At 38.7% G+C, this 24,102-nt stretch overlaps 1 protein-coding gene across 1 annotated transcript in view; it reads left to right on the top strand.

Annotated features, from left to right (window-relative positions):
* The first annotated feature begins 387 nt into the window (after positions 1–387).
* POLE (DNA polymerase epsilon, catalytic subunit) overlaps positions 388–24,102 on the top strand; it is a 1,031,469-nt gene continuing 1,007,754 nt past the window's right edge. The window contains exon 1 of the mRNA XM_044069769.1: positions 388–685. Within this exon, the coding sequence (XP_043925704.1) occupies positions 618–685 (68 nt within the window). The 5' untranslated portion in view covers positions 388–617. The remainder of the gene's footprint in view (positions 686–24,102) is intronic.

Genomic DNA, 24,102 nt, shown 5'->3' with positions numbered 1-24,102 from the left:
ACAGATATTTGAGTTTAACGCTTCATATCCTTCAGAAAATACACGGCAGTGTAAAACTTGTTGTCATATTATCTTTCTAAGTTGATAAGAGCAGCATTAAAATCTGTCGGGAATCCTATGTGCTCACCCCACCGTATCACCTTTGTTCCTGATTCTAGAACTACAAGTTTGAGAGATATAATTCACAGCACATTTGGACATACTGGCAAATACAACATCATATATTTTATACAGAAACATTTTAATGACAAACACAACAAAAACAAACTGAAACACCACAACGTCGCGGCGTACGGTGGCTACCGAGGGCCGTGCCTTGCGCCGCGGTACCACCCCTTCAAGTTTTCTCGCGGGAACAAACTAACCCGCCAAGTTTGCTCTGTATACAGTACAGAGGATTTAGGGAAACTACCGGTTACGGGCTTTAAGTTAAGAGACTTATTTTATTTATGTTATTAATTTTTCGATTGCTCCACCTAGAGTTATTGCGAGACCAGTGAGGGACTACGGTAGTCAGTAGTGAGTATAAAACAAAAGAATAAGCGTTTTGGGTGTTTGATTTAAGTTTGTTGTCGGGAGGTGTAGTAGCTGCAGCACATTGAGGTATCAGCTTGACCATGGTGTTGCAGAACAGTGGGAGACTAAAGTCGGACAATAAGAGTCGTGGTGAGGGTGAGAACCAGCAGTGAGTATTGTGTCATTTCATTTTCTTTGATGAATTATTTTGGGTTATACTCATTTAACCTGTTCAGACATCTGTTTAGAGGAGTTAGGTTTGTTGAATTTTTTTGTGAGTTTTATGAAACTGGACAACAGCAACTTTTGGATTTTCAAAGAAAGTATGTGACTGCACTGCTAATATTAATTCTTTAAATGTTATAATTTAAGAAGATGAGCTGTCCGAATGTGTGTATAAGGAACTGCCAGCTAAGTATGCAGTGGATTACTGCTTCCCAGTTATCATATGCGCTTGAGTTAAAGGATGTTTGTAATTGTAAACTGATCTGTCATGTGGCTAGTGACGTAACATTGGTGTGTATTCGTTGCATACTGTTGTAATAAACATTGTGTTGCTAATTTGTCTATTTTAGCCGGGGTAGGTGGCTTCAGTGCCCCTCGCTGCTTGTGGAAGATGTCTGCAAATAACGTTTTCGAGGAAGTCTAAGAAATGAAGGCGCAAAATAGATTGTTTGTCTTGTAGACTATACATTGTCTCAGGGCTGAACACTGGGGTTAGGTTCTTAAGTATGAAGAAGCAGAGATCAGGTGTTTTGCTTACATATTGAAATAATATTTTGTATGTTGTATGCATGTCTGTTTACCATAGCTGATATTAGGATCTTTAACTGGGCAAGTTAAGTTGAGAAGTACTGACTAAAACAGATATAACAAACTTTAGACCAATTGCCATACCAACTTCTCTCTCCATAAGGAAAACATACTAACTCATACTCAACATGGCTTCTGTCCCAAGCACAGCAACACAATTGCACTAACATCCTTTATAAATACTGTATCACTTGCCCGAGAAAATAATAAACTTGTCTTTACCCTGTTCCTGGACCTCTCCAAAGCTTTTGATACCGGCTCCCATCCACTTCTCCTCTACAAACTAACAAGCCTTAATTTCTCCTCTCATACCTTATCTTGGTTCATAAGCTACCTCACTAACCGCTAACAATCAGTTAAATGGCTCTCTGCACAATCCCCCCTTCTCTCAGTGGAAATGGTTGTCCCCCAAGGATCCATCCTTAGGTGTCTATTCTTTAATATATTTGCCAACCAATTACACTCCTCCTGCTTCCACTCATCACTAGTGCAGTATGCTGATGACTGTACTGTCATCACAACTGCAGACAACCCATCTGACCTTCACTCTTTAACTCAAGCTACATTGAACTCGATAGAGGCATGGCTCAGTGATAAATTAATTCTCAATCCAAAGAAAACTAAGCTTCTCCACTTTCTCCCCTTGGTATCCTGAACTACTGACATACTGAATTGTATATGTGCTATCATTCATTTGATAGTTAAACTTAAACTTTCCCATAGTCTTGGAGTCTGCTTTTGGTCTCCTAACAGCAAAGCCACTGAACACAACATTCATGTTTGATTTGCAAAAGACATTCATTTGGTTACACATAGCAATTGGTGTGTGAGTGCATGTGCGGATGGATAGGCACAGTAAGGAGTATGGATGAGCAATGTTTGTGCTGCGGTGCCTTTTAGACTTTCCAGTTTTTTAAGGTTAGATGGCACCTTTAATTCTCACTGCATATTGCTTCTACAGGTTCTATGTAATGTCCACTTTTGCAGGTTCACGTACTTTGACAAGGGAGCTTACTATTGATGTGTATACATTGATTAAAGTATAGAAGTGTAAAGGGGGCCTCTAGCCCTTTATAAGAAGAGAAATTAGAATGCTTTTGTCCAAGCAAAAATTCTGTTTCAGTTGTCGTCAATCCTATTTTGATGTAATGTCTGCAGGAATGCCCATAATTAATTGAGGCACAACTTTCATGCAGATCTCCAATTTGTGACTTTGTTCCTGAATTTGGATGACCGTTACATGCATTAAAGTAGTTTGAAGATGTACAAAGAAGAGTGGTTTTATTTAAAATCACAAATGGAACAAAAGTTTATTTTTAATTATCTAGAAAATAACAGCTGTTATAGCAATGAGAGTTTAATTTTAACTCTTTGACTGTCAAATGTTTTTAAGTACAATTTTGGATTGTTTTACTTGAGATTATCCAGTCTTATCAAATCTTTAGAGCTAAACTATCGCGATTTACAGCGTTGTTAGTCTCGAGTGTGTTAATTATATCGAGCGCAAACACTAAAGCTGACTTGTTTAGAAAGCTTTATCGTGTAAAAGTTTTGATATTGAGAATTGGCTCTCTTTGAAGAGGAATTACGTAGATTTGAAAAGTAGGAAAACTTTGCAAATATTTTTAGGATTTCGTGTCATACCATCTAGATTCATAAAATATAATTTTTGTAGGGTGCTTTTAAATTTGCAATATGAATACTAAATATTTGGGTAGTATCTTTGCCCATTAAGAATAATTAGTTAACTGTCTTGACCCAAAGCAAGGTTAAGAACAGAGCTCAGCATTTGTCTGAAGGTAATTCTTTGATTTGTAATTCTGTCAAACTAATATTTAAGTTCCCAGCTAGTAGTTTTATTTAACATTCTTTTTATTTTAAGATGACTTTTTGAGAGTAGATGCTTATGAGGAAAAATACCCATAGAGGTCAGCTTTTTAAAGAAGCCTAGTGAATATCTAGATCCAGAGCCGATGACACTTTTTTAGTCTTTTGATTAAAATACTCATTGTAACAGATTAGAGTCTGGTGTCCAACTCCAACCCCCTATTAGAAATTTGCTTAATTCAATATACAAATTGATCTGTGAGTGCTCACCAAAATGATCTGAATGTACAATTCAGCAAATACACTAATCAAATGCTGTAGAAGAACTGAGGGCAGTACAAATCTTGGTCTACACTTGATTTTCTTTCATATGTGAGGGGGAGTAGTAAAGAATTTGAGATTCCTTTGGTATCTGTATCTAAAGTGGTCAGGTAAGTCATACACTTCCAACATACTTAAAGTGCTTTGGATACCTTTGTATTGAAATCTTTAACTTTAGTTTATCTTAGTCAGTATTATTGAAATTATCTTTTTTTTTTGTTTGTTTTAATCTGATTTAAAGTCATTCCAGTCAATGGCTTTATGATAAAAAGTGAAGAAGTTTAAAAATAATGGCCATTATACCACAAAGACTGGTAGTATGCAATTTAAGGAAAAGATAGAAAGAGTATGTGTCATTTATGCATATATGACTGTGATAGAAATAATGTTTGGAGAGAGAGAAGTTTGTGGTGGTGAATGTCAACTATGATAAGCAACTATAAGGAAAGAAGTCATTAAATATGGTTTTGTTAATATTGGGAGAAAAGAAACTGGATTTGTCAGAGGTATATTTAAATAGATTTATTTCTCTTGTTTCTTTTGAGGATAAAACAATGGGAGGTGGGAAGCCTGCAGACTTTTCTAATCATAAAGCAATAAGGGTTTTAATTGTTGATAATGGAAATAAATGTTATAAAAAGAAGTAAGAGGAATAAACAGGTTAACGGCAGACCAGAAAACATAGAAAAAAGTTTCCTTTGGAATATTGGAAAAAGGCGTCCTTGGCAAACTATCTCTCTTTCTCCGAGGTTTATTGTCAGAAGAATGAGAAGCAGAGTCCTCTTCACTTGTTGGTTCACATATTTATTTTTATTTTGGATTAAGCTTATTTCCTCCTTAACCTGTTCTGCATCACAAAAACATGTTTGATCCTCCAGAAAAACATACTTCGAAGGCAGATGAATACAGCAGCTTGAATCTCACACCCATCTATCTACATTACCTGATAGCTGGGATAAATTTGCTTCTGTTCTGCCTGGTGTACAATGAACATTCTGTCTTCAAGTTTTAATACTTTTTCCTTCTGCCATAGTTTTGTCTGTGTTAACTCTTTCTGCTGGTACGATTGTATCATTACTAATATAGTTCTTAGCTGCTTTCTCATAGCCAAGTTTGGAGCAGACACTTGATGTGCCCTTTCAGTTAACAAATCCTGCTATGGAACAGTCCAATTGCTTATCTGTGCTTTCATAAAATTAAGTCTGTTCCTTCCAATTTCTCTGGTATAGCAGCAAATCTGCCTTTTTCTGCATGTGCTGTCTCTGATTTATTTTGTAGTTTTATCAGTTTGTCTGAATAACTACTTAACTTAAAGCTGGGAAAAATAGAAGTTTTATTTGTGTTTATTTATTTATTTATTTAAATTTGTTGACCGGGAGTGTCCGACTGGACGTGGGTCCATTTTCAGCGGAGGCCCAGGGAGGAAAGCTCCACAGTAAAATAAACAGACAGTAGTTGCATTGGATTACATAGCGATTAACAATTTAACATAGAAATTACTTACAACATATATTTACAGATGAAGAACATAGTACATCAGTAGACAACTAGAATCTTTATCTGTGAAGTACATAACAGGCATTAACAAATGAGAAGTTCCTGCTGTATAATAAGTACTAGGCTTATGAGCATCTGAGCTTGCTATAATCAAGGTAGTTAGTGGAGTGGAAAGAAAGGTAGTAGTTGAATGGGGTGGATGAGATTAGAGTGGGAGTTGCAAGGGCAAAGCCAGCATGTTTTTAGGTGCGCTTTTAATAAAGTTTTGAAGTTGGTGCATGATAGTATGGAGGTATTTGTGGGTGGGAGTGAGTTCCATAATTTGGCTATGACGCAAGAGAATAGTGCTTCACCAGCAGAGTTATTGGCTTTAGTGATCTGCAAGTGATTTTTGTTGCTGGATCTTAGTGGTCTGGTGGTGCGATAGGGTTGGAGTAGATTCTGGAGGGGTGGGACATTTAGTGGATGGTTTACTAGTTTGTGGGCGAGTGAGAGTTGATACACTGAAGGAGGTGAGGGAGTTCAAGCCAGCCCACTTCAGCAAGTGAGAGACAGTGGTGACTACGGTAGGATGCCCCTGTGGCGAATTTGGCGATTTTGTTGTAGCAGGTCTCTAGCTTGTTTAGATCACATTGCCTTAGGTTGGTATATATTGGAGAGGCATAAAGTAGGGTGGAGATAAGGTGGGAATTTGCTATTGAAATCTTTGCTGCTTTGGTGAGAAATTGTTTATTTCTGTATAATGCTCCTAGTTTTTTGTGGACTTTTTTTATGGTCATGGATATGTGAATGTCAAATTTTAGTTTGTCTATTTCCACTCCTAGCAATTTAGTGTGTTCAGTTGGGTATATAGTGGTGTTGTCTTTTGCTGTGATGTTAAAGTGAGTGTTTTGTTTATTTTAATTACTTCTGAGCTCATTTAATTATTTTCTGTAAATTACTGGATTCCATCTCTTGAACCAAAGCTGAAGCTTGAACTCCTTTGTGCTGAGCACTTGCAGGATCCTTCCCAGTCAGTGTTTTCTCTTCAGTGTTTCTGGTTGATTTTTTTCTTTTACATTCTCCAAATTTCTTCTCTGCTGGCATACAGGCAGTGTACTAACTAGCCAATAACTGAATTTTACCCAAATAAGTTTTAGTGCACTTCTCCTTTGTTTCTGTTTTCACACTGGGAGGGCTGAAATCAAGAGGTTGATCCAGTTTGCAGCCATCTTGGAAGTCTCCAGAGCTGCCCTATAATAGTAAGGACTAAGTCTGGGATTTTATTGCTGCTGGAGTACATGTTTGTGTTCGTGTAGGGATAGTTGAAGTCTCATGAGAATGATGTTTGGCTTAATGCATAGAGACTACATACTAGTTAGGTAGGAGTTGTGAGCTGAGGGGGACATAAATGAGGTCCTGTATTTAGCTGTGATGATATTTACCTTAAGTTGTACATGGATGAGTTCCAGGTCATTATCTTGTTTGAGTCTTGAGGTGAGATGTTGTGTTTTTTTTTTTTTTTTTTTTTTTTGGAAGACCTTCAACTTAAGTGCATTCATCTAATGCTGTGACCCTGCACATGCAATGGATATTAAAGCCCTGTACTGATGGGAGCCAGATCTTTGAGTCTCTGTGTCTGTGTGTATTCTACCCTTGAATAACATCAGAAGCTACATCAGTTATCTTTTGGTCTTGTTGTAGTGTTGTACTTTGTTAGAATACTGCTCAGGACATGGTTCACAGTTAATATGCACGTTCTGAGAACTCAAGCTTCTCCCTCTTCGTATTGTTCAGGGAGGTATGTCGAAAGTGGTCTACACCCTCATGTACAATGACTGTGTCGTTTGTGTACCTATGGTGTATAGGCTGCTAGGTAAGACAGTAGGCTATCGGCCCAAGCAAGCCCAGCCAACAAGGTTCCCTGGCTTACACCACCCAAGAAAGTTAATTTCCTGTGCCTCTGTCGAGCAGAGCCACAGAAGTGATCCCCGGGGTGTATTTCCTATTTCCCATCCGTACATCAAGATTTTTCTTGGATAGTGCTAATGAGGAACTTTGCTTGACATAGATGGGTAGCTTGTTCCAGCGTATAGGAAGTCTCTGGGACAGGAATCTATCGCTGCAGCATGTCCTGTTTTATTGTGGTGACAAGGTTTAGGTCCCTAGAGCGTGTAGCCCAGAGGGATTGGGATTTCTTTAGGTGTAGCATGTCCAGCAGCTCTGGGTTTAACATAGCTTTATATGTTAGGGAGAGATCTCCTCGGAGTAGGCGATATACTACATTGTAAAGCTGGAGTTTTTTGAGACCATCAGGTGTAGGGCATCTGTTTGAGGCCAGTAATCCTCTTTGTGAGGTACTTCTGTGGCCTTTCCAGCTGCTGCCGATGTTTTGTGAGGTACATTCCAAAAGGAGTGTTGTGCTCTATAATGGGACTAATGAGTGCCGAGTAGAACAATGACCTCCTTTTTTTTTTTTTTTTTTTTTTCCTGGATGAGAACCCTTTTGTGATGAGGTGTGCCACATAGAAGGATTTCCTGACTACTGTGGCAATGTGATTATCAAAGGAGAGACTACTGTCCACCTGGGTCCCAAGGTCTCTTTATCACACATTCGGCATTAAGTAGACTGCTGTTTTATGTTGTAGTTCATGGGTACAGAGTTTTTACCAAAGGGGATGACAATGCACTTTTTGGCATTGAGCTTGAGGCCATGGCTCTGACACCAGGCATCTGTTCAGTGATGCCCTTCTGTAGGATGTCCACATCATTTGGGGACTCGACAATGGCTCCTAGTTGGCAGTGATCTGCAAACTTCATTAGCTAGAGGCCTTCTATGTTAGCCTGTACTTCAGAGAAGTAGATGCCAAACAAAAGAGGTCCCAGGACTGTACGCCAGTGGTACTCCACTTGTCACTGGTTTGAAGTCAGATTTGGAATCTGCAACTTTTACAGTGTGGGTTCTGTCAGTAAGCCAGTTGGCAACCCATCTTGTGACGTAGGGATTTATACCTAGTTTACAGAGTTTAGCTGTAATTCCAGAATGGGGGGTGGTGTCAAAAGCTTTGGTGAGGTCAAGATAGGCTGTGTGAACCACCTTACTGTCGTCTACGGCTCTGGTGACTACCGCAAGCATGATCTGCCTTTCACAAACCCGAACTGGGTGTGGTCCAGAGTTTGGAGGTTACTAATGTCTTTGTTTATGAGTTCCATGATGATGCATTCCATGGCCTTGCAGACCATTCTTGTCAGGCTAATAGGGTGATAGTTCCCAGGATCAGTGGTGGCTCCCCCTTTGTGGAGTGGGATAACTGTTGCCCTGCGCCATTTAGTGGGCACAAAGCCTGACGTAAGACTATGATTGAACATGGTGCTTAGGTGGGGAGTCAGTTCGTTCTGAAGTTCGTGTAAAATGTAGCCTAGGATGTTGTCCGTTCCCATGGATGCTGTGTTTTTGGTTTTAGAGAGTGCAATGTTTACCTGCATAGTTGTGATTACAGGGACTCTGCATTCTTCCTGTATATATACGTGCCCTTTGGGGGGGGTGAGAGGGGGGATTACCTATCTGCCAGGATGTTGGAAATATCAGTTGGTTCTGTAATTTTTGTGCCGTTGTGCTGTAACTCGGAGCAGATCTGAGTGTTGCCATTGAGATTCTTGACATAGCTATAGAATGCTTTGTGGTCGCCCTTCGAATCAGTGGCAATTTTGTTTTCGTAGCTAGCTTTGGAGGATCTTATAAGGGATCTCAGCTTCTTACTGAGGCTAACCAGGGCGCTTCTCTACTCATGGGATTTTACTCTCTTTTGCAGCAGTTACTTTTTTTTGTTGTAGAGTTTGTTTATGGCAAGGGACCACCAGATTGCCTTCCTTTTTTTGAAGGATAGCGTCTTGGTTCCGTTTGGGATAGCACGATCCATGCACTCGTGTAAGTGCTTATAGAGTGCATTTGTGTAGGATTCGGCAGTTGTAAGTGTATTGTCCATTTTTATGGAGCTCTTCTTCCCGGGTCTCCGCTGAAAAAGGTTTCATGCCCAATTGGACATTCCTGGTTAAGAAACGTCAAATAAACTCAGTAGTAAGAATACAAGATGTACTTATCCCAACTGTTTCAAGGCCGGTATTTTTTTGCTACTGTTGCTTGCCCCTGACTGGGGTAAAGCTCCCTTTTGAAGCCTAAGTTGAGAGCTGAAGCTGAACAAGTCTAGGCAGTAAATGTCATGCTATGTTCAAACCGAATACTTTTCTTTTTGACTTTCGCTGCTGTTCTTTTCTGACAGTTTGTTTATAATTAGTGATGAATTGACTTTAGCCTTTAAATAGCAGCATACAGATGAAATTGTTTTGTGTGGGCCATATGTATTCCATTATGTATGTATGTGAAATGATGGCAGCTTGGCAGGGAAACTTGTGGTAACAGTCTGTTAGTGTATCTTTCATGTTTTGTCAGTCTGTGGTAGGTTAGGCAACGGTAGCAGTCAATATTTCTTCAGTGATTACATTTTTTTAGACCTTATTGTACCGTAATTAATGAAATTCACATTTGTGTGGTACATGGGAAGGTAAAACTTATTAAACATCAAGGAAAAAAAAGCTTTGAATATGGTTCTTTTAGGACAATTCCACTCTCCTTGGTAATTCTCTGTTTACCCGGACACAGACATTGTTGCTAGTAGTTGGATATCTTGTGTAGTAAGATGCTCCCATGTCCATCTTGCATTATACATTACTAAGGAGATAGTATATTGCCTGCTCTGAGTTTTAAGTGCATTAAATATACTACCTTCCCTTCTTTGTCTTCACTGTAAGTTCTGCATCTTGATTCCATGTCTTCTCAAATATTTTATTAAGATTTTGAGATTCGTATCACAACTTGGAAATAAAATCATGCATATGAAATTTTCAGCCACCGAAAGAAAAGAAAAAAGAAGAAAAAACCTACACAACAAAAACTATTTACAACTGTGTCTAAATGAACAAATGCACAATATTTTTCCAAAGAAAGTTGGGCTTCAGACCATATTGCAGTCAGTTTTCTCTAGTAGTCTCTAACTTTTATCCAAGAGTTGTGATATGAAGTGATTCTTTCTATTCTTAACTTGATAGTAGCCATTTCCATTTAAGAGATGTTGAGAGCCAAGTTCTTGCACTCTTTAATGTAGATAAAGTCTCACTTTTCCAATTTATGGTAACTATTTTATGAGCAATAGAAGCATTCATAAAATGTGTTGCCAGTTAGCATTCAATTTTAATTTACATCTCCAACATCATATTTCTTGATTAAATATTAATTCAATTTTATGAAGTGTGATATAGATTCTGTGAATACATTTCCAAGATGATTAATTTCCATTGTAATGGAAGAGAAGTTTATATTGAGGAAATCAATATTAGTTTGTCATTTTCCTCAGGGGGTCGATTTATTAATAGTTCTGTAGTAATTGCAGTAACTTTCTTTTTAATATATTTTTGTGCTTTTGATTACTTTGTATATTTTGGATGAATATCCTTTTCCTTAAACTGTTTGTTTAGAAATATTTTGCCTAGTTGATGGCTGCATTGTCTCTATTCTGTTAATATATTGTCTTAGTTCTTGTATTACAACAACTGTTTGTTTGTTTTTCTATATTGACCATTTTCATTATTTGATTCATTTGAAGAACTTTTCCAGAATCCAACAATTGATGCCAGTATATTTGTTTTTTTCCCTGTAAGTATGGTCATATTGCTAATGTCAAAAGTGTCAATATTATTCTGTGTACTTGCTAAGGGAAGAAATGAGAATGACCAAGCCTTAATATCTGGATTTCTATTCGGATAGGTTTTGCAAGTATTTTATGTGTTAGAAATAAATTTGGAATATAAATGTTTAACTGTATTATCTAGGATATAATCTCTTAGCATCACATAAAAATTATTAGACAGATTTTTTGTATATTGTGAAAACGATGAATAATTTGATTGTAACCAAGTATGTTCTTGAATTTACAATAAATAATTTGATTGTAACTAAGTATGTTCTTGAATTTGCTTTCATATAGCTGTATAAGGTGAGTTTAGCCACATTGTCAGTGTCTTAACAGTAGAGGATAAAGCATGCATTTCAATGTCACAAAGGTTAAATTCCTCCTGCTTCACAAATCCTTTTATTTAATATAATTCTATATTTATTAGGGTAGCACAAGAAGTTTAACATTAATGTATTAAATTGTTGTATATATTGTTTGGGAGGAAGAACAGAAATTGCTTGTATAAGATAATATTTTTGGAAAAATCATTTTAAGTAGGAAGTCTATCCTTCATAGTACATAATTTATTCCATTTCTCCATGAAACATTTAATTTTATTTATGATATTAAAATTTAACAAATTAATATGAATGAAACCATAATTAGTAAAGTGACCCTAGGTATTTAATTTTGTTGTCGAGAACTGTATATATTTAGCAGACTTTATATTCTTATTACAATTTATGATAATATCTTGGTTTTATTTTCATTAAATTTAAGTCCAGAAATTCCTTTGGAAAAGATCTATTGAATCAAATCTTGTAAAAACTTTCTATGATCATTCAAAGTTAGTAAAATGTCATCAGCAAACATATAAAAAAATAAAACAAGAGACTGGTAGATGAAGCTCCTTTTGATAAATACGTAAATCTAATGAATAAAAGAGAGAGAGCAAACGAGGCAGGAACATAATTCAGTTCAGCAAGCGCTTTCACGTCTCGATGGACACTTCCTCAGACTTTAACACTACAGTGCTCAAATTACTTCACTTGTATACAGGAAACATTTAAATGAAACCAATTAAATAATTCAATTGATTATTCATCACACTTTTAAAGATATATAGAACTATAAAAAAAATTAAAAATACATTGACTCTGTAGTAGGTGCAAATATAAATATGTCAATATGGCTAAAACACTATACTTTATCAAAAGCATCTGATATATATTAGATTTATGTTATTTATGACAATATATGTAACAATACATATAAATGTGTCTTAAATCACATGAATAAAAGTTAATTCATCAATGGTCATTCAGCTAAAAATGGCCTTAACACTACTTTATCATTGAGACCAAACCCTTTATCGGCTTGCATCCTAATTATCTACTTAGTTTCACGTTGCTCTGTTTGAATTTTACAATTTCGTAGCCTACATGTCCTTGGCACTAATTCAAGGACCAAGAATGCTAAGGGGGGAAATGAGAATGACCAAGCCTTAATATCTGGATTTCTATTTGGATAGGTATTTTATGTGTTAGAAATAAATTTGGAATATAAATGTATAAATGTTAGACTGTATTATCTAGGACATAATCTCTTACCATCGCATAAAAATTATTAGACAAATGTTTTGTATATTGTGAAAACAAAGTATGTTCTTGAATTTGATTTCATGTAGCTGTATATGATGAGTTTAGCAACATTGTCCATGTTTTAACAGTCGAGGATAAAGCATAGATTTCAATGTCAAAGGTTACATTTCCCCTGCTTCCCAAATCATAATTCTATATTTATTAGCACAAGAATTTTAACATTAATCTATGTATATAAGGCCGTGGTGGTGCAGCGGTTAGCATTGTCACCTCACAGCAAGAGGTTCTCAGACATGCAGGTAGGTACGTCTGTGAATGGGCGTGCCTTCTTTGAAGGTTGGGCGTCGGGCTGGCAACTCGGCTCTGGAAAAATCCACTGCTAATCATTAGCAGATGGGAGTTCCGCTGTGGTGACCCCTAACTGGGAAAAGCCGACAGACTATTTTTATTAAATTGTTGTATATATTGTTTGGGAGGGAGGAAGAACAGAAATTGCTTGTATAAGATATAATATTTTTGGAAAAATCATTTTAAGTAGAAAGTCTATCCTTCATAGTAAAGAATTTATTCCATTTCTCCATGAAACATTTAATTTTATTTATATTAAAATTTAACAAATGATATGAATGAAACCAATAATAAAGTGACCCTAGGTATTTAATTTTGTTGTCGAACTGTATATATTTAGCAGACTTTATATTTCTCTTCTTATTATAATAATATCTTGTTTTTATATTCATTAAATTTAAGTCCAGAAATTCCTTTGGAAAAGATCTATTGAATCAAATCTTGTAAAAACTTTCTATGATCATTCGGAGTTAGTAAAATGTCATCAGCAAACAACTGAAGTTTGAAAACTAAACATTAAAACATGTACATTGATATCTGAATTCATCCTACCTAATACGATTAGCAAAAGGTTCAATGACCATAGCAAATAAAGGGGACAAAGGGCACCCCTGTGTCGTACCCTTGAAGACTACAATAGCTCTGGATAAGCATGCCCAATCTTTATAAAAGCTAAAGATTTGATATATCATAATTGTATCGATTGGGTAAAATCTAGAGACAACCCGTATTTGTCTAAAGCAAGAAATAATACCAATGAACTGAATCACAAGTGCTATTAATGTCTAAGCTCACTAAAGTCTTATTGTTTTGTGTGAAATTGATGTAGTCTATAAATGTAAGAATTTTTTTTAATGTCAAAAATTTTCCTATCTTTTAAAAATTATTTGATTTCCATTAATAAATAAAAGTAAATGTTTTAATCTACTAGTGTGTATTGCCATAAACATTTCATAATGAGCGTTTAATGATATTGGTCTGTATGATGAACATTTTTTTGCATCTTTATCTGACTTTAAAATTGGGTGAATTAATGTATATTTGCTGGAAGGTGGGTAGTTATTATTTTGTTTAGCCAAAGTATATGCTCTTAACAATAAGCCTAAAGCCTCTTTAATTAATAATTTGTGCATTTAAGGTATATCCGTTCCTGGAGCCTTATTTAATTTTAACTTCTTAATTTGTGATTTAAGCTCAGTCATTGTAATAGTTTTATCAATTAACTTTATTTGATCTACTGTCAGTTTTTTTCTTAATATATTTCTTAAATAAGGATTTTATTACATTCTGAGGTTTAATTTTAGTATTATGTGAGTTAATTAATTTAAAGTGTGTTTTAAAAGCCTCTAAAATACCTTCTAGATCTGAAGCTCTCTTTCTAGTACCCGGAATATATATTTCTTTTATCTGATTGGATTTAATAATCTTGTTTGTACTGTTTGCTGTTCTTGTTTTTTAGGATTCATAGAATAAGAATTTAATTTGATGTTTTCTAAAGTAATCTCAGTTTTATGATGTAATATTTGTAAATATTTTTTGTTCATCTCATCAAATTCTCCTTGTAAATTTGTGTTTCCATTTTGTATGTCTAACTTTAGTTTATCTGTGTTTGTTTGTAAATCTAATAAATCTTTATTCCATTGTTTTTTCTTATTAATAAACCAAGATAAAACATTGCTATACAAGTATGATTTCAAAGAATCCCATACACATATTACTGATGTATCATCTGTAAGATGTATGTTTAGAAAAATTCCTTTATCTTTTAAGTGTGATGGAATTCTGGTAATACTAGTATTTTGTTTAGCATTCATTGCTAAATCAAATTGTGTTTATGGTCGGACAAAGGGAATATAATTGTTTTAACTTTATCCAGTTTTATGGTGAAGTCACTTGAAGTGTTTGTCATGGCAGTCAGTCTAGAACTGATGATGTGAATGAGTGAAAAGGTCATCTGATTTGTTGAGCAGTGAAGTATTTTTTTAAGTAAAAAATTCCATTTGTGTTTTACATTTTTCTTTTAAAGTATCAAGCTTGTTGTCCATCTTTTTTGATAGCTCATGAATACTGTTTAGTAATGATTGCAACTCCTTTTAAAGTTGAGTCCTGATGATTATTTTAGAGTAATTTGTGTTTAAGCAGTGTTGGAGCCCTTTCTGCTTATAAATAACAGGAATTTAAAATGTTAGCAGTACAAAATTTAGATGTAGACTTCTAAACTTAGTAGTATTTATTTATTTGACATTTGTTTCCCGGGATGGTCCGACTGAATCAAAAATAACCCATTTTCACCAGAGGCCTGGGAAGAAAAGCTCAAATTTATATTGACAGAGATGAGGAATTGCAAGAGTTACAAGAAGTATAAAACAATATTACAAATAAAGTCAAAGTTGTACAGTAATGTGATGATTGCAGTAGTTCCAAGAAGCAAACACATTGCTGTGAGTATTTGGTAACTAGTCATAATACTACTTCAAATTGTGTCCTTTACTTTTATATACTTTTATATACTGAAGTTTAGAAGAAGATAGAGAAATTCAGTGTAACCTGATTTGGGGAAAAGGTTAGCCTGGATTGGCACAAAGGCTTGGCATAGTACCAACTTATAATGCAAGGAGGTTAGATAATGGTAAACTGTTAATTTACAAATGCTTGCCTGTTACTGTTTTAATTGGAGCATAACCTGTAGATACAATGAGGTTATCTAGAAATTACCTTTTTTGTGTTAGCATGTAAAACAGAACTATAACTGGTAATTGGTCATTATTTTCCGTGCAATATATGAGAGGATTTTTCAGGTCACTATATGATGTTTTAGCTCTACAACCTGGGCCTACTTGCAGTGACGTCTTCTATCAATTTTCCAAGATTGACTGGAATTCAGTTCTGCTTCCGTAAGAACTTAATTTTTAATTTCTTGTGGAATTTGTGTAAGTGTAAATTAGGTGGTTATGTGCTGACTGTATGATCCAGATTTTGGAGGCTGTATAGTACTTCTGTGATCACAGAGTTTCAGATGTTTTTATAATGTTAGTATGTCTGATTTATTGAAGCCTGGATGAGTGATTTCATGTCTCCTATTTTGGATTGTCAGTCTTCATATTTTTACTGAAAAACATTTATTTGTCTTCCCTGAACAAGGTGCACATATAGTAAATTGTAATTTTAGCAGTAAGTTCTGTGGCTGCCATGGATGTATTATTGATTTTATGCAGAGGTGTGATGTAATGTCCTTCCCCAAAAAAAAAAAAAAAAAAAAAAAAAAGAAATACTTGAATAAAAGTTATATGTAGTGCACTTTCTGCCAGCCTTGTTTCATAAGAACATCTGGCCTTTCTTAACAATTTCCTAAATGTTTTTTAATGCTCATAGTCTCTGAGTGCAGCTAACAAAATGTTCTTGTATCTCTGTCACATCCTCTCCTCACTTTTTCTCTCTTATGTGTGAAACCAACTGTCCGCCAAGGTGGCTGTCTTTTCCTGCTACATTTCACATCATCTGAAGGTGGCAAACGTCTCTGTCTTTACCCTCCATTGCCATGCTTGAAGTTATTGTTTCAGTCGGTTCTTTTTTAAAAAAAAAATCCTAGTTGTATTTTTCTTGATAGGTTGTCTTGTATGCATGGAAAGCTATAAAAAAATTATTACAAGTCTCCGCCCACTTATGCTCAAAGGCACTCTATTTGATCTCTACTCTGCTGTTGACCCAAATCATATCAGTTATGTTGTCTCCTCTTCTTGCTGCTTTCACTATTTATATTTTGTAATATCGTAGGTTCTTAGTTTATTGAAGTGATTTAGTCTTGGTTGTGGGCGTTTCCCAGCATTTATGGAGTTAAAAAATGTGGTGCATTTTGCTTTTTTCTAATTTACCATAAAAAGCAAGGGAATGCTGTCTTAGATTTATTTGCATTCGAATTTTGGAATTCCTAAGTAAAAAGCTTGTATTTGACTTTTCTTTCTCTAAGCGCTTTTGTCCGAACCACATTGGACTTCATCAGAACATGGGTGTGAAGTGAAGCTCGACATCCTGTTATATGCACTATAATCAATTGTCAGAAGCAAATTATATTGTTAATATGCAGTTAAATAAGTAACCTTCAAGTTAAGGTTAATAACATCTGAAAGAGACGCAACATAGAACACTTCATGTGCCGTCTAAGATGTATCCATGCTAAAAAAAAAAAAATCTTAAAATATCATTTTAAAGTTTAACAGATTTAATTTTTAAAATACTACAGATTGACATCTATTTGTTCAACCCTGGTCTCTGAGTTGCGTTCAAGTGCAATTGTCATGTCCGTTCTTTTGTTCCAACAAAGTCTCAAAATATCCACCCCTCGGTGAAACTTCAATCCTATCAGTACTTCATATTTATAGGTTCATGGGTTCGTACTAGGCTATCTGCCCTAGGGCATTTATAAGCCTAGCCAGAGTGTGTTTGGCTTTCGCCACCCATTTTAAATGAATTTTGCTATGCCCTTTTTCGAGGTTAGTATACTGTGCCTCTGTCTAACAGTGACACAGAAGTGATACCCGGGGTAAACCTACTGTCTCCCATCCACTCATCAAGACTCCTCTTGAAGAGAGTCAATGAGGGACTCTGCCTAGCCTGGACTGGGATTTTATTCCAGAGTGAAGGGAGCCTCTGGGTTATGAATCTGTCCCTCCAGCATGTCCTATTTATTTCAGTGCTGAGGTTCAAGTCTCTCGAGCGCGTAGCTCGATGGGATTTGGATTTTCTGAGGTGCAGCATATCCATTAATTCCGGGTTGGACATGGCTTTATATGTCGGGCACAGATTGCCTCTGAGCAGGTGGTATGCCACTGAGTAGAGCTGAAGTTTCTTTAACCGGGCAGCATATGGCATCTGTTTGAGCCCTTTGATCCTCTTGGTGAGGTACTTTTGGGATCTTTCCAGTTGCTGCAGGTGTCTGGTAAGGTACATCCCAAAAGGGGCATTGTACTCAATTATGGGCCTGATGAAGGATGAGTAAAGAGGCATGATGACCTCCCCTGATCTAGATGTGAATCCCTTCATGATTAGGTGGGCTATATAAAATTTTTCTAACCACTTTGGCCACGTGGTTGTCAAATGGGAGATTGCTATCAACTTGGGTCCCCAGGTCCCTAATTACTTCTTCCATACTTAATGGATTACCACCTATGTGGTAATTTGTGGGCACTTTATTTTTGCCAAAGGGGATGACTATACACTTTTTGGCGTTGAGGCCATGGCTCTGGAACCAGTTGTCTGTTTCTATGAGGCCCTTTTGTAGGATGCTTGTGTCGGCTGGAGAGTCTATTATGGCGCCCAGTTTGCAGTCATCTGCGAACTTGGTCAGCCACAGTCCTTCCGTGTTAGCCTGTACCTCCGAGAAATATATACCGAACAAGAGAGGTCCCAGGACTGGGCCTTGTGGGGTGCCACTTGTAACTGGTTTGGAGTCTGACATGGCTCCAGCAATTCTAACCATGTGGGTTCTGTCCTTGAGCCAGTTTGCAACCCATCTAGTGACATAGGGGTTTATATTTAAGCTGGTGAGCTTATCTATAATGCCCGAGTGAGGTATTGTATCAAAGGCTTTTGCGAGGTCCAGGTAGGCTGTGTGGACCACCTTCCCCTCGTCAATGGCCTTGGTGACTGTTTCAAAGAAATCAACCAGGTTTAAGAGGCAGGATCTGCCCTTAACACAGCCGAACTGGGTAGGATCCAGTGTCTGTAGGTCCCCAATATCTTTATTTGAGGTCCATGATGATCCTTTCCATAGCTTTGCAGACCAACTAGTCAGGCTTATGGGGCGATAGTTTCCAGGATCCGTTGAGGCACCACCTTTGTGGAGAAGGACCACTGTTGCTGTATTGCCACTCTTTGGGTACATATCCTGTAGTAAGGCTGAGATTGAACAGTAGTTTTATGTTTGGGTTTAGTTCTTCTTGGAGTTCATGTAGGACGCAGCCCGGGACACCGTCTGGTCCCATTGATGCTTTGTTTTTTGTTTTGGAGAGGGCGGTTCTTACCTGAGTATCTGAGATGTCAGGGGGGTAGCACTCTGCTGGGATAGATATTTGCCCTTTTGGTGGGGGGGGGGAGTTTGCGCTGAACCTGTCGGCTAGGATGTTGGCAATGTCTGTGGGTTCGGTGTATTTTTTGTCATTTTGGACTAATTCTGAGCATATCTGGGAATTCCCACCCAGGTTCCTAACATAACTAAAGAAAGCCTTGTGATTATCCTTAGTGTCCTGTGCAATTTTTCTCTCGAAGCTGGCCTTGGACGATTTTATGAGTGCCTGTAGTTTTTTTCTAATACTGATCAGAGATGCCTTCCCTTTTTGGGACTTTGCTCTATCATGTAGTAGCGGGACTTTGCTCTATCATGTAGTAGCTTCCTCCTTCTATTGTATAGTTTGTTTATGGCTGGGGTCCACCAGACAGGATGCCTAACTTTGGAGGATTGGGTCTTGGTTTTATTTGGGATTGCATAATCCATGCATTCTTGAAGGTGTTCATAGAATGCGTTTATAAAGGATTCTGCGGTCTGGGCCGTATTTTCCACAAGTCCGGGGGCTTTGAAGGATTCCACCTCTGTTTTGAGGAGTGTGAAATTTGCTTTAGAGAAGTTTTTCATTGTGGTTTTCTGGGCAGGGGCTGGGGTTGGGATGTGAATATCTAGTGAGATTAGTTTATGGTCTGATCTTCCCAGTGAGGGGTAGACTTCTGGTCTGGAGCATAGAGTCCCCATGTTGGTGATGATCAGGTCCGGTATGTTTTCCCCTCTTGTGGGAGTGGCAACAAGTTGTTCCATAGCATTTGAATGTATAAATTCTAGGAACCTTCCAGCTAGGGTGTTGGAGCTAGAGTGATGCTCCCAGTCTATGTTTGGGTAGTTGAAGTCGCCCAATATAATGGTGTTTGGAGAGACCTTCATATTTTTCAGTGTTCTCAGGAAGGCCGAGTGGGGTTCCTGGGTTTGGGAGGGTGGTCTGTAGCAGGCTATAAACTGGAAGGCAGTTTTACCTACTGTTAGTTGCACATGGATAATCTCTGATGCTTCATGCTATGCCACCAACCTGGAGGTGTGGGCATCTTTGACAAATATTGATACTCCCCCTCCTTTTGTGGTTCAGTCCAAGTTTTGGGGTCGAAAAACATGGTATGAGATATAACCTGGTAGTGCTGGTGTGCTCTCGGGAGCCTTGAACCAGGTTTCTGTTACTGCACAGATATCCATGTTCTCCATGCTAAGGAGAGTTTCGAGTGCATGCATCTTGAGGTTTAGACTTCTGGCATTGAGTAGCATTACTCTTAGTTTCTTATCCCTTGTGATACCTATGGAGGTGGGTTTGTCTTTTGAGCCTTGCCTAAAGGCACTATGGGGGTGGCAAGAGCCTTTGCCAATATCCGAAAGCCCAGGGGTGACAGGTGCAAGCCGTCCCTAGCGAAGCATCGTGGCTTGTCGAGCATGTCATCCCAGGCAGACAGGCATTGGATCCCCTTTGAATGACACCAATACTTAAGCCAATTTTTGAAATTGATCATCTTGTCTTCATATTGTGGCATCATTCTTGGAGAGGGTAAGATGCTACTCAAGGTCAGGTTCATACCGGCCTGGGTACATGCTCAGAGAGCTCCTCTGTCTCTCTTTTTTTCATGCAGTCCAGGGAGGTACATCTCGGGTCATTCACACCAGCATGGACAATGACTGAGTCATATTTGTACTTGCCTTGGAGTGACCTGAGTGCTTGTGTTATTTGGCGGATCCTAGCGCCCGACAGGCAGCTCACCGTGACCTTCTCCTTGTTCAGCCTGGTGAGCGGGACGTCAGTGTGCCTCATGATAGTCACGTATTACAAGTGTATCAGGTGTGTTGTTTAGCCTTAAGGGCTGTGACTGTTCGGCACACTGGCTTTGTGAGCTATGTGTTGCACATGTTTTGTTTTGGGGTAGCGGTTGCTTGGTCTGCTTTGGTGGTCTCTTCTGTTTTGGCAGATTTCTATTTAGACCCTCCGAGTATGTTTTTGTGTGTATGTGTTTGGTTTGCTGTCGTGGTAGGTCTATGTGAGACTGGAATTGTAGTGAGTGTGGATGTTCTTCATTCCACATTGCTGCAGTCCTAACTATTGGGGTAGTCCGCTGTCCAGTCGGCCCGAATACCAAAGTATATGGCTGACGTCGGTCAGGGCGCATTAGACTGACGTCAGTACGTCAGGGTACTAATGCGCATGACCGACGTCATATCCTCAGTCTTTTTTGCCGCATGGTCCGATGCAGAAGCAATTTTGCGAGTGCAGGTTGGCGTTCTGAAAGTTTCTGAAGTCAGAGTTTCAGACCGAATCAAAGTTGGCTAAGTACCCGTTGGGAATATTTTCTTTTTTCTTGCCTCAGTATTTAACCGGATGTCAGAAAAAGTGAATAACTGTATTTCTTGTGGGAAACAGATACCTCATAGGGATTACCATACTTTGTGTATACCTTGTTTAGGGCCTGAGCACGACGTTGTTGGATGCCGCTCTTGTGCTAGATTTAACAAACGCACTATTAAGAGAAGGTTAGACTGTGCCAGGTTAGTTTTTGGGAAGCGTTGTAATTATAAAATGCCGTTGGATGCTCCGACGCCCGCTTCGGGCAAAAAGCGCAAGGACAAAGCAGCAAAGCCTAGAGTGGAAGAACCGACAGTCCCTGACGTTGGTTCTTTAGAAGGCTCAGTGGAGCCGGAGGTTCTGCCAGGTGTTTCTTTGGAGTCTCAGGGAGAGACTTTATTGTTACAGGATGTATCCTCTCAGGAAGTAGGCCAGGCTGAGGGGGCTTCTCAGGTGGCTGTTCTTCCCTCTCTTCCTAAGGTGGTTAGAGCCTCCCCCTCTGTTTCCAAGGCTTCTTTGAGAGGCAGGCCAAGTGTAGCTTCAGTGGGGTTTCTCCTAGTGCTTCAGGGTCTTTGCCTAAGAAACATATGCTTAAAATGGCAGAGGATTTGATTACTATGATTAGAGGTTCTATGCCCCCTCCTGATAAGAGGCCTAGGGTGGAACCTGAGTTTGAGAGTTTTGAACACTGTTCGAGGCTTCTGAGTCTTCGGCTGAAGACTTGCAGGAGTATCCTCCTTATTCTGATTCTGATGTGGATGATTCTACTCCTTCAGCTTCTCCTCCTGAGGATTTTTCATTTTCAGAGACCCTGCATTCCATGAGGGAGCATTTTAAATGGGAAGGTCAAGATTTCTCTGATTCCAGAAAGAGGCTTAGGGAATTCTTGTTTTACCCCAGCATAGGCCTTTAGCTATACCTCCTGTTCTGAATGTGGTGGAAGATGTTTTGCAGAGGCTTCCCTGAATCCTGATTCTTTGCCTCCTGCCCCAGTTAAACCGGATAGGTACTATAGGGTGCCTGAAGCTCATAAGTATCTTTTAAGAGTCCTAGGCAGACCCGAAACTGTCTGTCAGGGGCCTAAAGGGGTGAAGGCCTCTGTTGTTAAAAATCCTGTTCCTCCTGATAAAGAGGCAAGGGCTTTGGATAGATGGGGAAAGAAAGTGTATACTTCTTCCACTTTAGCCATGAGGGCGTTGAATTGTCAGTTTCACATGTTAAAATATCAGAATTACCTCCTTTCACAATTGAAATCTAAGGTGGATGCTCTGGCAGAAGGTATTGAGTGTAAAGAGTTGCAGGATTTAGTTCATGTGTCTGAACAGGTGGGTAAACATTCCTTGCAGTGTGGTTTTGATGCTGTGCAGGCCTCCTCGAGGGTGGCTGCCACTGGTTCTGTTCTTCGTAGGCATGCCTGGTTGAGAGATCAGAATTTAGCCGAGCATGTTAAAACAAGGATTTTGGATGCTCCTTTGCAGTCTGATGTGTTGTTTGGTTCGCCTGTGGAAGCAGTTTTAAAGAAAATGGAGGACAAGGCTAAGTCTATGCAAACTGTTAAGGATTTTTGGCAGGTGCAGCCTCCGAAGTTTAGTAGAAATTGGCCTACTAAGGGATGGACTTATCCTGCTTATGATTCCCAGTCTAGGGGAGGTCTAGACGTGGTAGGGGCAGAGCTCAAGGTTCTTTTAGGCCTAGGACAGGAGTTCCCTGCTCAGACTTCTGGTGAGGGCAGGGGTCAGTCCTTTCGTAAGCAGACCCAATGACCTGCCTTTTCAGCTGCCAGTACATTCTCGCCTGGCAGCACCTTTGGGAGGAAGGCTGTCTCTTTTCAAAGAAAATTGGGATTTAATTACCCAAGACAGATGGGTTCTGGATATCATTCACCACGGTTACAGGTTTTATTTCCATACCTTGCCTCCTTTCAAAGGCATGCCAGACATTCCTCCTTTACAAAGAAAAGAGGCTCACAAGCAAATTTTTCTGTTGCTCCAAATAGGGGCCATTCAGCCAGTTCCTGTGCCAGAAAGGGGCCTAGGATTTTATTCTCGCCTGTTCCTAGTACCGAAGAAGGGGAACACGTGGAGACCAATTTTGGATTTATCTATCCTCAACACTTATCTGGACATTCCCAAGTTCAAAATGTTGACGTTACAACAGCTTTTACCTCTGCTGGGCAAAGATCACTGGATGGTAACTTTAGATCTCAAGGAAGCTTACCTTCATGTGCCTATAAGACTAAGTTGCAGGAAGTATCTGCGTTTTCGAGCTGGAAATTCTCATTATCATTTCTCTGCTTGCCCTTTGGCTTATCCACTGCGCCCAGAGTATTCACAAAGGTTCTTGCTCCAGTGATAGCTTACTTCAGGCTAAAAGGAATTCAAATCTATCCTTACTTGGACGACTGCCTGATTCTAGCTCAAGAAAAGGAAGACCTTCTACAGCATTTGGATTATGTCATAGCAGTGCTAAGATGCCTAGGGTATTCTGTGAACAAAATAAAGTCCAGTCTAGTACCCTCTCAAGACATGTGCTTTCTGGGTGTGAGACTGAATACAGCAGCCCAGATGGCCTTTTTAACCCCGGACAAACAAAAGAATCTTTCCAGTTACTTCCATCAACTATCTCTTCAGTCCGGGCTGACTGCAAGGACAGTCCTTCAAGCCTTAGGGTTCATGGCATCTTGTATTCTGGTGCTTCCCAATGCCAAACTGCATATGAGGAAGCTGCAATGGTATCTCAAAATGTATGGACACAGCACTGCCAGGATTTGGACACTGTCATTCAAATAATACCTTGCATTCAAAAGGAATTTTTGTGGTGGGCTCAGGAATGTCACCTAAACAAGGGACTCTCTGTGACCCGGCCAGAGGCGAGTCAGATACTAACGACAGATGCCTCAGACATTGCTTGGGGAGCTCATCTAAATGGAAAGTGGATACAAGACAAGTGGCCTGCCAGACTACAGCATCTACATATCAACATGAAAGAGATGTTAGCAGTCCAGTTTGCATTAATGGCTTTCAAGGAGTTACTTCTTCCAGGGCAGGTGTTGATTCTAACAGACAACACAACTGTCATGTGGTACATCAACAAACAAGGGGGAACACATTC

The sequence above is a fragment of the Protopterus annectens genome, chromosome 4.part0 (genome assembly GCF_019279795.1).
Source record: "Protopterus annectens isolate FY-2018-M chromosome 4.part0, PAN1.0, whole genome shotgun sequence".
Taxonomy (NCBI): Eukaryota; Metazoa; Chordata; order Ceratodontiformes; family Protopteridae; genus Protopterus; species Protopterus annectens.
The sequence above is the reverse complement of the archived record's forward strand: the minus strand, read 5'-3'. Positions and strand labels throughout refer to the sequence as shown.